At 40.0% G+C, this 16,145-nt stretch overlaps 1 protein-coding gene across 3 annotated transcripts; it reads left to right on the forward strand.

Moving 5' to 3' along the window:
• Nucleotides 1–10,561: 10,561 nt before the first annotated feature.
• On the forward strand, nucleotides 10,562–14,528 carry ptges (prostaglandin E synthase). 3 transcript variants are annotated; one of them, XM_014413518.4, is made up of 4 exons: nucleotides 10,562–10,677; nucleotides 12,177–12,368; nucleotides 12,497–12,579; nucleotides 13,721–14,528. In XM_014413518.4, exons 2-4 carry the CDS (start codon nucleotides 12,261–12,263, stop codon nucleotides 13,968–13,970), a joined length of 441 nt encoding a protein of 146 aa, XP_014269004.1. In that variant the 5' UTR covers nucleotides 10,562–10,677; nucleotides 12,177–12,260; the 3' UTR covers nucleotides 13,971–14,528. The 3 variants fall into 3 exon arrangements, with proteins under 3 accessions (XP_014269004.1, XP_014269005.1, XP_023010976.1); XM_014413519.4 differs by having other exon boundaries at nucleotides 10,563–10,677; nucleotides 12,321–12,368; XM_023155208.3 differs by having other exon boundaries at nucleotides 10,565–10,677; nucleotides 12,180–12,368.
• The last annotated feature ends 1,617 nt before the right edge of the window (nucleotides 14,529–16,145 follow it).

The raw sequence follows: 16,145 nt of genomic DNA on the forward strand, positions 1-16,145 counted from the left end.
GAACACCAGTGGCCTGATTCCAGGACATTGGGTGTTCCTATCAGCCTCAAAAAACTGATGCAGCATTTTTACAGAGCTGTGTAAAAGTCCCCTCATTTCTTTATATTTCGCTAACAAGGAGCCAGACTGTCATGTAATTTTTTCAAGTGGTCTTGAGCAATAGTTCTCCAGATTTTTTTTTTCTATTTCACTATGTTCATGTGGTGTAGATAGGTTTTAGGCCTGCCACTTTTGTCGTCCACTTGTCCAGTTAAGAACACACCCTGCTTAGATACCATGCCAAGGTTTTGTCTAATGGCTCTTTAATATTGACTTTGTTGGTTCTTTGGAAATGGTCTGTCACATGTAGACACAGTGCTGGTTTGTTAGGTGCCTTTTTATGCTTGAAGAATTCATAGGCTAGTGTTATATGGCTTTGTTAAGGAAAATGTTCTAAAACACTTCTTCAGTAAAGACCCAGAGAAGAGAAACACACAGAACTTCTTGCTAGCAAGGGCAGTCTCCAGACTGAGAGACTCGCGCTGAGCACTGCCCCGGTCTTTATTTTGTACTTCTGTGTGTGTGTGTGTGTGTGTGTGTGTGTGTGTGTGTGTGTGTGTGTGTGTGTGTGTGTGTCCTGCTGATCAAAGGGTTATGAAAGCACAAAAGCTAGTCTCCCCCACCCTAGATGGTTCACCCTAGATAACACGGTGAGGAAGTCCAGCAGTTAAAACACTTAGACTAGAACAGACGTAGCTACGTTAATCCTACCATAAAACAATAAAACAAGGTACGAACTCTCATGCTCCTAGGATGTGGGGGTGAACACCCTAGAATGTTACAGACCTCCTAGGATGAGACATCCTTTCAATATGCCACCAACTATATACTTCTACACACAAATAATTACATGCAGCATTGTACCATATGCAAACTTATATCATTAAAAGATTATACTGACTACTAAGTACAATTTTCCATTGACAGGCTTAATAAAGAAACAAAAGAAAAAAAAACTCTAAATCTGTAAAAATGCTCACATACAAGGATTGGAGTGAAAATGAGCGAAAAAGCAGCCAGTGTCTCCCCCCCCCCCACGTCTGGCTCCTTGAGGCAAAATATAAAGAAATGAGTGTGGTTCAAGACTTTTGCATTACTGTGAAGCAGGCTACACCGATAAGGCATAACATTATGACCAATGACAGGTGAAGTGAATAACACTCATTATCTCTTCATCATGGCACCTTTTAGTAGGGTCAAGGACCAACAAGGACCTAATTTTCAACTTCCTTATTCAGAAGGACAGTCGAATGAGGAAGTCGTTTTCATGGTTCTGTTAAAGGTACATCACATGTTAAATGTTTGGATGTGCTTGCATGAGTGCGTTCCCTCCCTACCAGCACATACCCTCTAATAATCACATTATCTACATTTTAAATTTGTACAAAAATGGACATTAAAACCTAATTTGCTCATTGACAAAGCACGGCTCTTTCTGCTGCTTTAAGTATTAATGCTAAGCTAACCTAAACAGATCAAGCTTGGAGTGGCATCAACCTTCTTATCGTCCATCCATCCATCCTAGCTGTCAGACCTTCTTACTATAAGGAAGCGAATTTTCCAAATCTTTTGCTTTGTAAAGATTTATGTTTGCTAAACAGAGGTTTATGCAAAAAAATGCATTGAATGATGAGCAGTGAAGTTTCCATGCTTTTTAAGGGATGAACCAGTGATGGATTTCAAATGTAGCCACTTGGGATTGTGCCAAAATAATTACTTAAATGTGTCATTATTAGATTAAAATATCAAAACATTAAATTATTTAATGGTTTCTGTGTTGCAGTGCATCATAAATCTATTTAATCTAATCTAAACCTCACCCTTCAAAGTCAGGGGGCGGGGCTAACTCCAGGGTGGTCCAAGCCATTGCATTTTCTTTTTTCATTTTTTTTAAATACACATTTTCCCCAGTGTTTCTAGTTGTTTCTCAGTTCCAAGTACACAGAGTTTGTATTTGTGTACAAATACTTCCTGCCTGGCAAGTTGAAGACTCCAGACTTCTGAGGATGGCAGGACGCAGCCCACACGTTGATAGCAGCATATTTGATAACTAGAGCTTGGCTTCACTGTGCACTTCACTACCTTTTCATGCTTATGATTAATAGCTCTAATAGAAATAACACATAATTGACTGTATTACTTGTGTTCTTTTAAAATGTATGTGCAATTTTAAAGGCAAGAACTCAGCTATAGAAGGCACATGAATGTAAAATTATTTTGAGAGCCCAAAAATGCTAGACTGATTGGGAAGAAGGTGGTAAAGAACTGTACACCAGTATATTAAATTTGATGAAGACTGTTCACACAGATCAGATTAAAAAAAAATAAAAAATTCTAGTAAACTTTTAACAAACAGCTGCCATCTAGAAGACAGATAATTTGATAATTTCTGGAGCAGGCTTGACAGCGCTCTTCAGGGTATCCATGCAGATACCCTCAGTGTGCTAGATCAGATGTTTCTGTTCTCGGTAAAATATTCTCATTTTCTTCCCTCCCTATGTTAATTTTAATTGAAAATATGTTTGATTATTTTTTTCAAATACGTATAACACAATTGAACATGGACAAACAAATGATTTAGTTCAAAGTATACTGACAGCACTGCAATGAGACTCCATGCAGTTTAAATTATTGGATGATTCACCTCACCGCATTAATGCAGTTATGGCGTTAACGCGGCACATCTCTGTTAGCAAGTTGGCGCGGATCGCCCCGTGCGTGGGGCTGCACGGCGCTAACGCATTGACGCCGTGCAGCCCCACACATGGGGCGATCCGCACTAACTCGCTAACAGAGATGTGCCGCGCTAATGCGGTTAAGGCGTTAACATAATTTTAACGAGATTAACGCTGACAGCACCAAATATTTTTAAATAAACACATAATTTTACTAAATCTTCATTTAATTATGCCTTTAATAGATTACATCCAATTTTAAACAAGTTAAATAATTATTTACTTTATTCATTTAGACACTCTTGGCATGATCTTTATGGGATCAAACTCAAATGAGCTGGGGGCCACTGCTGGCACTGTCATCTCACTGGAGGGCCACTCTAGTGTTTGACTAAAAAAAACCCCAAAAGCTGCACTTACTTTGCAAATATAAATTACAAAAGAAATGGTTGCCTTAATTGTGGAAAAAGCTAACAAAGTAATTCAAGACCCAAATTGCATGAGATTTTTTTTACATCAGTATATTTTAATGTGCTAAAACTATTGCAAATGCCACAGAAAAATGATGCATAGACTTTATTATTTTTGTTGTTTTTACCTTCTGCTGTATGCCAAAAAAATATAAGCATGAGAGAGAGACGAAAGAATCGCCCGTTTTAATTTTAGGAAGAGAGCTGCTCTTAAGTACGGAGGTGTGATGTCATCTCAAGTCCCATACATATACTGAGCTCTGCCGACTCCAAGCCCAGCCAGAGACGGAGCAAGAGGGAAACACGCCGGGCTGCTCCAAGGATATCACGCACATACTGATTCATGCAGATGGGAGAACCGACACACCGTATTCAGGTAAGAGCCAAAATGTGTTTTAGGGGGTTGCCTTGAGCACATATAGCTATACAAACACACAGAGCAGCATGTGCAGCATCCATCCTCATCACAGGAACACAACACTGGCATGATTCCTGCACTACGCGTGTGTCTGAACATGAATACACACAGAGCTTTGACATCATTACGGATGTGAAGGTTAAATTGAAGCTGGGATGCATTTCTTGAAACACCACATGTATTGATGAATAATTAAGTGTCCCGTAGGAGCAGTTGAATATAAACCAGTATCAGTACATTGACAAATGAGGACAGCAGAGGAGTCTTAAAGCCTGGCTTTAAAGAGGGTGGCCCCTGCTGTGTCCATTCACTGGGATGGGATGGGTGTGGCATGTAGCAGCAGACCACTTGTCCTCATCATAACAGGCTTTTTTTTTTCACCCTTGGAGCTAATGGCTCTCTGTGCACCACCCAGATTCTGCTGATGGAGCTTTGACAGTAGATTCGGGTGGTCTGGTACAGAAGAAAATTTCACTCGAGCAGGGAAATATGAATGTCGACATTCATATCACGAACAGCCTGGGTCAGCTGCACAGATTTAGTTTATTTTTGGTTGTAAATTGTGTTGTTATTTTATAGAGTGCACAGAAACAACATGTTTTTCATTATATGAAAGCAGCAATGTAATGTAATTAGCCAGAATCACTCTTGTAGGAGTGCCCTGTGTTTTTTTCCCATAGCTATAAGGAAAAAACCTGGATCCTGCCTGGTTCATGCATGTATTTTTAATTCAGATTACGAACACTTGAGCGGTTACCCCATTTCTGCTGTCCTCACAGCACCCCTGTAGGTGTATATTTGTTTTTGCAGAACCTTCATGTTTTTCAGACATACAGTTATGTAAAAACAAAAATACAGCCTCTTACATTTCTAAGATTTTTACATATCAGGACATAAAAAAAATAATTTGGGCTTCATCAGGTTCTACAATTCCTCAAATATAACTTTAAACACTCTACAGTGTTGCTGCAGTTCATTGGGGTTTGTGGGTATTTGTTCATGCACAGTTCTCTTAAGGTGCCACCACAGCGTTTCAGTCAAGTTGAGGTCTGGACTTTGACTGAACCACTGCATGACTTAGAGTCTTTCTTTTTCAGCCATGTTGTAGATTTGCTGCTGTGTTTGCAGTCATTATGCTGTTGTTCTGTTGATCGAAGCTTTAGCTGTCAGACAGATGGCTTCACATTTGACTCTAGAATAATTTGGTACATAGAGGAGTTGATGAGCGACTCAGTGGCTGCAAAACAAGGCGAAATCATCACGCCTCCACCACCGTGCTTGACACTTGGGGTGTCCTGATATGCTGTGTTTGATTTTCATTAAGCGTGGAGCTGTGCATTACCTCCAGTGGACATTGTTCCAGAAGTCTTGTGGTTTATTCAGATGAAGCTTTACAAACTTGACCCATATTGACCCATCAGTCTTTTTCTATTAATATAGCCATAAACTTTAACATTTAAAATGCTAACCAAGCCCTGTAAAGTCAGAGATGTAGCTGTTGGTTTGTTTTTTTTTTTTAACTTAATTTGAAGTTTCTCTGAGCATTGCATGTTCTGAACACTCCAGGGAAGATTGGCAGCTGTCTTAAATGTTTTCCACGTGTGAATAATCTTTCTAACTGTAGATGATAGACCTTAAAGTGTTTAGAAATAGTCTTTTAAGCCTTCCCAGATTAATGGGGAGACACAGATGCTTCTCCAAAATCATGGCTAATATCTTTCCTCCCTTGTGCTGTGTTAACACACATCTGAATGATTGGGACCAGCAAACTGCCAGATCTTCAGTTTATCAAACTTCATTTGATTATCAGCTTCTGGCTGTTACCTGTCCACTTGATCCCCATGGAAGCAGTCAGGGTGTAGGCCATTTTTATACACTGCTTCTGCCACTTGGTTTAGTTTTTGTTACGTAAATAATAAGGTGGTGTAATATGTCATCTGTTCTTGTTCATCAGAGGTTGCTTTTAAAGAGCCTGCTAAGGACCAGATTACTGGATTTTTATTTATATGGGATATAAAACATTACAACTGAAAGAGGCTGTACTTGTAACATAAATATAAACCAGAAACTGAGTCACATCTCCTTTTTTATCTGTTAGTTTTTGTCTTGATTTTCCTTTTTCCATTTCATATTTGTCTACTTTTGTATTTATCTTAGTCTCACAGAAATTATTTCATTGCTGATTGAGTGGTGTACAAAAAAAAGAATATTTTGCCCCTAAACTTAAAATTATATTTTTATCTGCCGCTCGCTAACCTCTCATCCATTTCTCTCTTCACACATTTTTCAGATCTGCAGTGACAGCTCTGCTTAATCAAGTTAAAAGGCATCACACAGGAAGGCTTTCATTTATCAAATCATCAGTGTGAAGACGCCCTGTGGCCAAATCAAAGTGCCACCAGTTCGAAGAGCACGTCACCAGATGAACTGTTTCTTCTGAAATGAGTGCGATTTGCTGGAGAGAAAGAAGCTCACTGACTCATCTCTGTGTCTGACTTCTCTCTGTGAACTCTTCTTTTTTTCCCCCCTTTCCAAAAGCAACCGCAGTAAATATTTACATGCCGTGTCTGGCAGCTGTATGAGATGGAGAACACCAATTATGATTCTGGCTTTTTGCTTCGTGGTTAAGCCTTTCGAGCCTTGCAGGCAGGGTTGCATGTGAATCTGTTGTGTATCTGTGCGGTGCATGCAGCTTGACAAGTAGCTTCACTTTTGGTTTTACGTCATTTTTTGGCGAACCACCCTTTTTGCCACTTATCTATTTTTTTTCACTGCCTTTTATAGAAGAAAATACTGATTCACATTCTTGGGAAACAAGCATAGGGGTTTACAGTGACGCTGATGGTGTTTTACACTCATTAGCAGAAATTCGATACTCGAGAGCTCCTCTTCAGAAACATGACATAGAATAACTATTCAAATGTATTTAACACTGCAAATTCATTTTGCATTTTACCTGCATAATTTATGATGATGATAGTATTTATATTTTTATGCCAAAACCTGAACAAAAAAAATACACCGTGCACTTTGAAGGCAGAAAAAACACGGGAACCAAGACAAGGCATGGAAATGATTGATGTTGATACGTCTTAGGTCCTGTCTGCACCTGCCAAGTGTGTTGGTGAGTAAGTCACTATTTACCCTGAGACCTGCGTTCTTGTATAGAGTCACTGTGCATATCTGTGTAATCTGTCCCCTCCACTGTTTGGAAACACCATGGGCTGTGCCATGTGTATGCATCTGGTTGACATGTGGACTGTGAGGGTGAGCAGGACTGGCCGCAGGGCTATGGAGCTCACCGCCTATCCGCAGATGCTCCAGGGAGACTACCATAGAGTGACGGGCCTCCACTACATGTCGTCCTTCTCTGATGCCGAGGACTGCTGCGACGACACCAGCTCAGGCAGCTCAATCACGCTGGACTGGCAGACACAAGGAACAGGCGGCTGACCCTCATCCAAGAAGTGTTATAATCCAAACATGTAAATAAACGTGGAGTCGTGCACAGAAAATGTGTATTTACAGTAAATGTGGTGATGCTTCCTGTTTTCTTTCAAATCTATACTCTCAGACAAAAGGAAAAATATGATGTCCAAACATTTGTCTAAAATCTTAAAAGCAAATGAAGATTTTACATGTTTTTAGTAATTAATACAGGTTTTAGACTAAGACTCCTTTAACAATAAGTTAGTGTTTACTTATTAGAGCACTAGAGATAATATAATAGCAACTCAATGTATTCAAATATGACAACGTGGTCAAGATGTCAGAATGGGTGAGAAGGGGAATGATCAAAGTGACATTGAATGGCTGGTGAACCCAGAAGGGCTGGCTCTGAGTATTTCAGAAACAGGTGATTTACTGGGATTTTCCTGTCCCACCATCTCTTGGGTTTACAGAGAATCATCTGAAAAAGAGAGAATTCTGTAGCAGCAGACGAGCACACCGCTCCTGTCAGCTAACAGCAGCAAACTGAGCCTAGAGCTCACACAGCCTCACAAACGTAGGAAAATAAAAGACTGGGAAAAACATTGCTTGGCGTGATGGGTCTCCATTTCTTCTGCAACGTTCAGAATTTGGTGTGGCATGAAGACATGGATCCATATAGTCTTGTAGCAGCGGTTCAAGTGACTGAGCGTACCGATCTCCTGATGACTGCTTACAGAGAGATAACGCACCATGTCACGCAGATTCAGACAATCTGCTTCCTTGATGTATAGATATAGTAAATGGTACTTATATAGAGCTCTTGTCTAACATCCATAGAGACACAGTATGAAAAGATACAGTTATTTAAAAAAGTAACTCCCTAAGCATGCAATATTTAATTATAAAGTATTAGAGAACAAAGTAAAACAGTAAAAGTAGCTCCAAACACGCTTAAGTGCAGTATTAATTCATTAAAAAACAAAACAAAAAAAAAACTTGTCTATGTAAAATGATGACTAATCATGGTGTTGAGCAACTAGGCTACGAACAGAGGGCACAGCTGGATTGCATCAGAAATGTTCTGTTGTAACCTCTGATGGCGTATTTTGCTAGCAGTCCTACAGGAAGTAATTATCTTAAAAAAGTTCATAGCATGTTTTTTTTTTTTTTTTTTGAAGGAGTCACATAACATGACTCAGTTTCAGATCATTCTGTGGAGTACACTCTTTCAAAAGAGTTGAACCAGAGCCATCCATAATTGAGTGAAAAAAGTAATTGGTGGGGGTGAGGACAGGCAGGGACAGTTTTAAATATAAAGCTGTTGGTGTTGGATATATCGGAAAAAATTAATTGCATTTATTGTGTGATAGATGAATGCTAACAAGTTTAAATATCTCAATAAATCTTTATAAACAGTGGACCTATTATGCCCCCAAATCTCCACCCCCCTGTGTCAGCTGCAAAACAGACAAAAAACAAACTAAAAACCAGCAAAAAACGATTTAAACATAAAAAACAAAATCACAAAGAAAGAACAATACAGTATCCACATCTCCACCACAGAGTAAAACAGTGCAATGTGGATTATTAAACATTAGGTCTCTCATTCAAGTCTCTGTTAGTAGCCTACAGCGGCCCCCAACACCCGGGCCGTTTGGTACGGGGCCGTGAGAGTTGAGGTTCGGGTGTGAAATTTATGGTTTTCAGGGTTTTTATCGTTAACTCATTTTCCCTGGGTCTTTTCCCGTGTTGTAGTTGTGTGTCTTATTTTGAAAGAAATATTTACGCGTTACCATAGCGACCGGAGAGCATTAAGGGGCAGAGAGGAGGACGTTACTCTCAATGTTGTTGGCGCATTTAAGGAGGACGCTGCTAATTAAGTTACACTGTAAATATAACAATAAACGCAAATTCACTAAGTACCAATACAGTTTTTGTCTTGGTCGTATCATTTTATGTTGTTGTATTTATCCGCGACACCTTAAAGACATGAAAATATTGTCTGACATTAAACCGTCCGTGATGCAAAAAAGGTTGGGGACCGCTGTGTTAGTACATGAGTTAATAACTTGATCAACAAATCGATTTACTCTGCCTTATAGAAACCTGCTCACAGCAGGATGATTATGTTAGCTTAAATGAATCAACACCCCCAAATCATAATAACTATCAGAATCCTCAAAGCATAGGCTGAGGACGTGGTGTGGCAGCAATTTTCCACACCAGGCTATTAATCAACCAAAGACCAAGACAGACATAACTCATTTGAAAGCCTGATGCTTAGTCTTGTCCACCCTAGCTAGAAAACACAAAAACCAGTCTTATTTGTTATTATCTATCGTCCACCTGGGACTTACACAGAGTTTGTCTGATTTCTCAGACTTTTTATCTAATTTAGTGCTCAGCTCAGAAAATAAATAATTATTGTGGAAAATTTTAACATTCATGTAGATGCTAAAAATGACAGTCTCAACACACACTGTCAACACAGATGGTCGCCCCTCCCTGAGCCTGGTTCTGCCGGAGGTTTCTTCCTGTTAAAAAGGGAGTTTTTCCTTCCTATTGTCACCTAAGTGCTCGCTCATAGAAGGTCATATGGGTTTTTCTCTGTATGTATTATTATAGGGTCTACCTTACAGTATAAAACGCCTTGAGCTGAGTTTCGTTGTGATTTGGTGCTTTATAAATAAAACTGAATTGAATTAGAAGAAAACAGGGCCAAAAATATTGGACAAACTCCTGTAAATGGTTCCCATGAAGCTAATATCGGTGTGTCGTGTGTTTTGATCATTTCAGTAGTTTTTGTGTTGCTTTTTGGTTAATTTTTTTTGTTTTGTTTTGCCGTTGTTTAGCGACCCTTTGAGGTCATTTTATATCCATTTTTTAGGCATTTAGTCCCATTTTATGACAGTTTTCCATCCCTCTCATTGTGGTCTTTTGATTGATTCTCAGAGAAGAAGATTTGGCCCAGAGGTTTAGTTATTCACTCATTACACTAAAATAAAACAACAACAAAAAACCTCTGCCTCTTTCTGACTCCACACTGCTTTTGTTAGAAAAACTCAGTTCTGTTTGTTGTTAGGCGTTGTTTCTTAGTGTTTCAGTATGCAGAGCATTTTAAAGTGCGTGGGTCTGGGAGGGCAGGCTGTGTAAATACAACAGTGATCAGTAGTGGGCATGGTTTTTTTTTGTGGGTGCTAGGATCTAGCAGAAAATGAAAAACAGCAACAACAAAAGAGTGATTAGGAGGTAAGACTGTCTACATTAGCCTACTTATTTAGCTTAAAGCATGGTTGTTATGGGAACACTGCAACTAAAAAAAATATTATTTCATCACTTGTGTTTACACATTAGTTTAGGGTTTATTCTTCTTCAGATACCGGCTTCTATTCAAGAAAACTAATAATACAATATAAGAGGATCAAGTAATCTAAAACTCAACATTTTGCTGACTAATAACAACTTTTGATTAATTCAGTACATGTTGTTTTGGCAGTGAACATAAAAGGAGGAAACGTGACACGCTTCAGCAGAGATCCACCCAGTCGTTATCCACACCTGAGGGAAATCAAGCCGGTGCACCAATCAAATCCTCCCATTCTCCCTGCAAAGCTCTCAGACCACAAGGACAAACTGTCTCAACGTAAGTAACAAGTAATTTTTCAAAGTTTAAGGGCGGGTAGAAAAGAGTGAGGCGACACATGAATCATGCAAATTAGAATCAAGTGCAGCAGATATCTGAAACAATCTTTCAAAAGTTAATACAAGTGGCAAAAACGGTATGTCCAGCCAATGTTTAAAAAGAAAATAGCCACAGGAAATTTCAAAATCTGACCATTGTTTTCATCTAAGAAACAGCTGCAGAATTTCATCCACTGGATAAATTACAGAGCATTAACTCTGACTAAAAGTGGGTCAAATTTCTTAATCGAAAAACTTCGTCAGTGTTCCGTCTAATGATGTTACGGTAATTCTAGTTGCACAGTTTTGTGGAATTCCATTTTAAGCCTTTGACAGCACTGTGACGTATACAGCTAGGTTCAGACATTCACCAATGGCAATAGAGTTACTGTTTCAAAAACATTCATGTATTTGACACGTAAAATTTCCTTTACCCTTGATTCAGCTGCCTCATGCCCGCACCGAGTTCATGGCAGCCTATCCCACACACTGGGTGAGATATCAGATATACCGTGGACGGCCGGCATATTTACCTCCACAGCTGCTATAGAAACACAATTTAACCTGAAAAGCAGGTCTTTGAACAAGTTCAGGATTAAAACCTTCTTGCTGCAAAGCAACGTTTGCACCACAGTCTCTACTCCTATCAACTCCAACCAGTTGCGACAGATAGCCGCCCCTCCCTGAGCCTCGTTCTGCTGGAGGTTTCTTCCTGTTAAAAAGGTTTTTTCCTTCCCACTGTCACCAAGTGCTTGCTCATATTGTGGGTCATGTGATTGTTGGGGTTTTCTCTCATTATTATAGGGTCTTTATCCTACAAGGCAACTTTTGCTGTGGTTTGGTGTTATATGAATAAAATGAAGATGAACTGAACCACAGTGCTGCGAGGCTTCTCGTTATATTGGCTAACTCGTACTCATACCCCAAGTTGGGCCACACGTCTAATCTTCTGTGAGAATGAATAAGTTGGATTTTTTTTTTCCATCATCACACTGCAACCTGCTATCACAAACACAGTTTTTAGACTCTGACACATTCATGCACATACATCAGGAGGGACTTAGGGTTGGGTGTCTTGCCCAAGGACACTTCAACATACAGACTGCAAGGAGCTGGGGATCAAACCTGACCCTCTAAATAGTTGCAAACCTGCTCTAAATTCTGGGGGAAAAAGGTAAAAATCATACGTGAACATGTCAAATTTTGGTATTTATCCTCCAAGATAACGGAAGGAGAAAACTATCAGGCTCAATTTGAATGATTAAATGTGCTACCTGTTTCCAAGCAGAAGAACAAAACGTACCTCCACCATCTGAACATGTTAAGTGTAGCCTCCAGGAAGCAATTCTGGAATTCACAGAAGTTGTGCATGAATGAGAGTGCTTTCATCATTACCGTGAGTGGGTGGAGGCAGTGCTACAAAACGGCCTGCCCTCATTCTCACTCTCCCTTTTATTTCAGCAGCACGCTGCAATCTCAGAGTCCTCCTTTAAGTGCTTTTTCCTCCCCTGCTCTCGCTGCAACTCTGCGTGGATTACAGCAGTCATGTTAAGAAACTCTGTTTTCTCCTGCTTTGTTTTCTACGGCGTGCTGCTGGTGTTAAAGATGTACGTAATAGCGGTCATAACGGGACAAATAAGACTGCGTAAAAAGGTGAGTGAGCTCCTGTATATGCAGCTTGAAGTTAAATGCTGTGTAAGTTTCTCTTCTTCCTGTTTGTTCTCTGGTGGAAAGCTTTTTTTTTTTTTTTATTGTTTGTTTTTTCGCTTCTTCCCTGAAAGGCTTTTGCCAACCCCGAGGACGCGCTGAGACACGGAGGTTTACAGTATCACAGAGAAGATCCATATGTGGAAAGATGCCGGAGGTGAGCGTGCAGACGGGGTATTTTTTGTAAGACTAGACTGCTTGTGTTTAGGGGGATGGAGGGTCGCAGGAGGATGATTTTAAAAAAAAAAAAAAAAAAAAAGGAAAGGGGAAAAAAAGAGAAAGTTTTGGATTGGATTTAAAATCCAAAAAGTTTTTGGATTTTAAATCCAAACAACAACAACAACAAATAAACTCCCTTGTATTTGCTGCTTATGGCAAGTATTAGTTATACTATGCATTCCCATTGCATAGCTTTTACTTTTTGATTTAAAAAGGAATTCAGTACACTGCATGAAAACTGGTTCACTCAGGTAGATTTCAAATGCGCACAGCATTGAAGTACTCGAGTAAAATACCCTTGCATCATAAAATGAAAATTTTTCTACAGAACATGAATGACGTGCCGCAAGTTTTCTCCCGCGCAGATATCTGTCGCAAACCCGATAAAGTGTAGATTTATTTCCAGCGGATTTGTTCTCTTTTCTTGTGGGCTACTCCTCCACTGATGTTTCAGTAGCTTGTAGCACTGTGTGCGACAGATTTGTTTAAACTTGTCAGAATATGATCTGAGACAGGGGAGAGCAGATGTTTTTCTTACTAGTAAACTTTCCCCTCTGTCTGTCCTGAAATGTTTTTTTTTTCTTTTTTTTTTTTTTCTCCTGAGAGCTTGTGGTGGGAATCAACTCTGCACCAGGGGGAAACACATTTAAAATTTCCATTAATAACTAATAAAAATGGCTGCAGCACGACGTATTCCATGTCCAACCTTAATCATGTCTTTTATGTGCCCTTTTTTGTTTGTTTTCTGGGCAAAAGGGGATTATGATGGCGAGTGTCCTAGAACAATATTGTTTAAAAAGCTGCTTCAAGTGGGTGGAGGGGAAACAGGAAAGAGGTGATTAGAGAAGGTTGCAGAGCCCTTGCTTTGGCTTGAGATAGTGCTAGTGTGGGTTAAATGCATATTATTTTAGTCACCCTGAATATAAATCTTCCAGGAATATCACAGGAAATCATTACCCCATATCATAGTCACTCATGCGATGTAGTCACTTTACTGCATCATAGGTAGCTGAGTCACACAACTGTGGAAAACAGTTGTGTGTCAGCCTCCGTGTGCTGACTTCTGTCTTTCTTTTCAGAGCTCATATTAATGACATGGAGAACATCCTCCCTTTTCTCTTCTTGGGCGCCATCTACTCCATGACCGGACCTTCACTGTGGGTGGCACGGCTTCACTTCCTCGTCTTCTTCATCTGCCGTGTGCTGCACAGCGTTGCCTACCTGCTGGCCCTGCAAGCACCGACCCGGTCCGTGGCCTACACCTTAGCTCAGATTCCCTGTGTGTCCATGGCCGTACAGATCCTGATGGCAGTCAAATCATATGCCTAAAAACACTAATAAATCAAAAACAAAATAAATCCAGGAACAAGGGACTGAACTAACAGCTGTGATCTGAGACTCAAGACGGCTCATTATGTGTGACCTGTGTCAGAAAGTAGTGGGAGAAGGATTCCTGTTGCACTTCCTGTAAAGACAAGTGGAAGTGCAATACAAGGTCTCTGATAACACCAGTGCTGGGTTTTGAGATTGATTATCAGTATTTTTTTTTCTTCTGTCTGTTCAACAACAGCATGATGGATCCTGGTATGATGATTGATATGCTGAAAGTTTAAATACACTTGATGCTCTTTGTGTGTGTGTGTGTGTGTGTGTGTGTGTGTGTGTGTGTGTGTGTGTGTGTGTGTGTGTGTGTGTGTGTGTGTGTGTGTGTGTGAGAGACACGGGTTCAGAGTACACGCCTTGCAACAACCTTCTGAGGAATTTTCTAGCGTATAATTGTGTGTAAATGTATCTGTGAAGGCACTTGGTGAGTTTTGTAATTTATTCAATTTAATGTTTTTGAAAGGAAAACTTGTAGACAATAAAAACTATGCACATCTAAGCACACCCAGCCTCTACCTTCACTTTGTGCTAAATGAGTTGTTCTTTTAGATAGCCTTGTGCTGCAGAATTGGTATGTTCTGGGGATAGGGGGCCCCACTTTATGTGCGAGAGTGAGATGATCCAAAAGGCACCGGCAGAGTTCCAGCATTCCTTTGATTGTTATGTAAGACCTTCTGCTATGCTGTGCTCATTTTCCCTTTCTTTTTATTTTCACCCTGAGGCCAGGAGGGAGGTGCTGGAAGGCCATATAGAAATATTTACAGAAGGTGCCCAGTCATGCTTCCACACTGAGGAAAATGAAAGTTTGTGCGCCAACATAAAATGTTTTTCCATCAGTGATTACGCTTGATTTGGCTTTTCTCACTCTGGCGTGAAACTTTTTGCCCAATTCTCGGATGATGTAATTTCATTTCCAGTGATTTTTTTTTTTTTTTTTTTCTCCAACCCAGTGATCATGACTAAGCTCGAACTTACAGGAGCTCAGGTGTTTTTGTGATTTAAACAAAATGACTGACAAGGTGGGAGGACGGGGAAAATCCTTGGCTTTTAATAACAGAGCATTAACAATATGTGTAATCTGGTTGAAACATAAAGCTGGCATGCCAGTGACAGGGGTGTGTCTGTATCCTTGCATGCGTCAGTGTTGTCATAGTCTCAACGTGCCCCCCCCCAGCCCTCGAGGGTAAAAGGAAATGTGGTTCCTGACCTCCTACCTACACTTCTCACTGTAATACATAATTTCCCCTAGTGATCAATAAGGTATTCTGATTCTGAATAAGATCAGTGTGAAGTAAAATATTTTTCGTTTCCCATGCATGCTGTTTTTTTTTTTTTTTTTTTAAACTTCTGGATTGGAGGAAAACTCTGACAAAAGCTCTGTTTTTGCTGCTGTTCGCTGTTAAGGGAGATCAGTTTACTTTGGACCAAACTTTCTTTTGTTTTAGAAGTGCAGGCTCTCCTGTGTGAGATTAAAAAACAAACTGGTCATTTTAGTAAAGCTACATAAATATTTACCCCCACCTTGTGGACACACAGAGCACTTCTCAGCCAGATCTTTTCAGCTTTCACTCTTCAACCAAATGGCGATCGTGGCTCAAAGAGTTGGCAGTTTGTCTTGTAACCGGAAGGTTGCTGGTTCCAAGGTTGCCGGACCCAACGACAGTCTCGATCGTTGTGTCCTTGGGCAAGACACTTCACCTGCCGCCTACTGGTGATGGCCAGAGGGGCTGATGGCGTGATATGGCAGCCTCGCTTCTGTCAGTCTGCCCCAGGGCCTCCACCAGTGTGTGAATGTGAGAGTGAATGAATAGTGGAATTGTAAAGCGCTTTGAGGGTCCCGAAAAGCGCTATATAAATGCAATCATTATTATTATTATTATTATTATAAATTTTTGACTTTGACTAGTAACAGTACATAGACACCTATTAGAGTTATTAAAATAATAGTTCACACCAGCTAAATAATTATCTAACACTTTTCTAACACCACAGAATCTAAACTTGTATAACTATGATGTTCCACTGTTCTGTGTCTTATTTCAGTTAAACTGATTTATTTAACTTTACATATTAATGTCAATATAGGCAACATGTGGGCCTGAAAGGGCCCAATGCATAGTA

Source organism: Maylandia zebra, linkage group LG7 (assembly GCF_041146795.1).
Source record: "Maylandia zebra isolate NMK-2024a linkage group LG7, Mzebra_GT3a, whole genome shotgun sequence".
Classification (NCBI taxonomy): domain Eukaryota; kingdom Metazoa; phylum Chordata; class Actinopteri; order Cichliformes; family Cichlidae; genus Maylandia; species Maylandia zebra.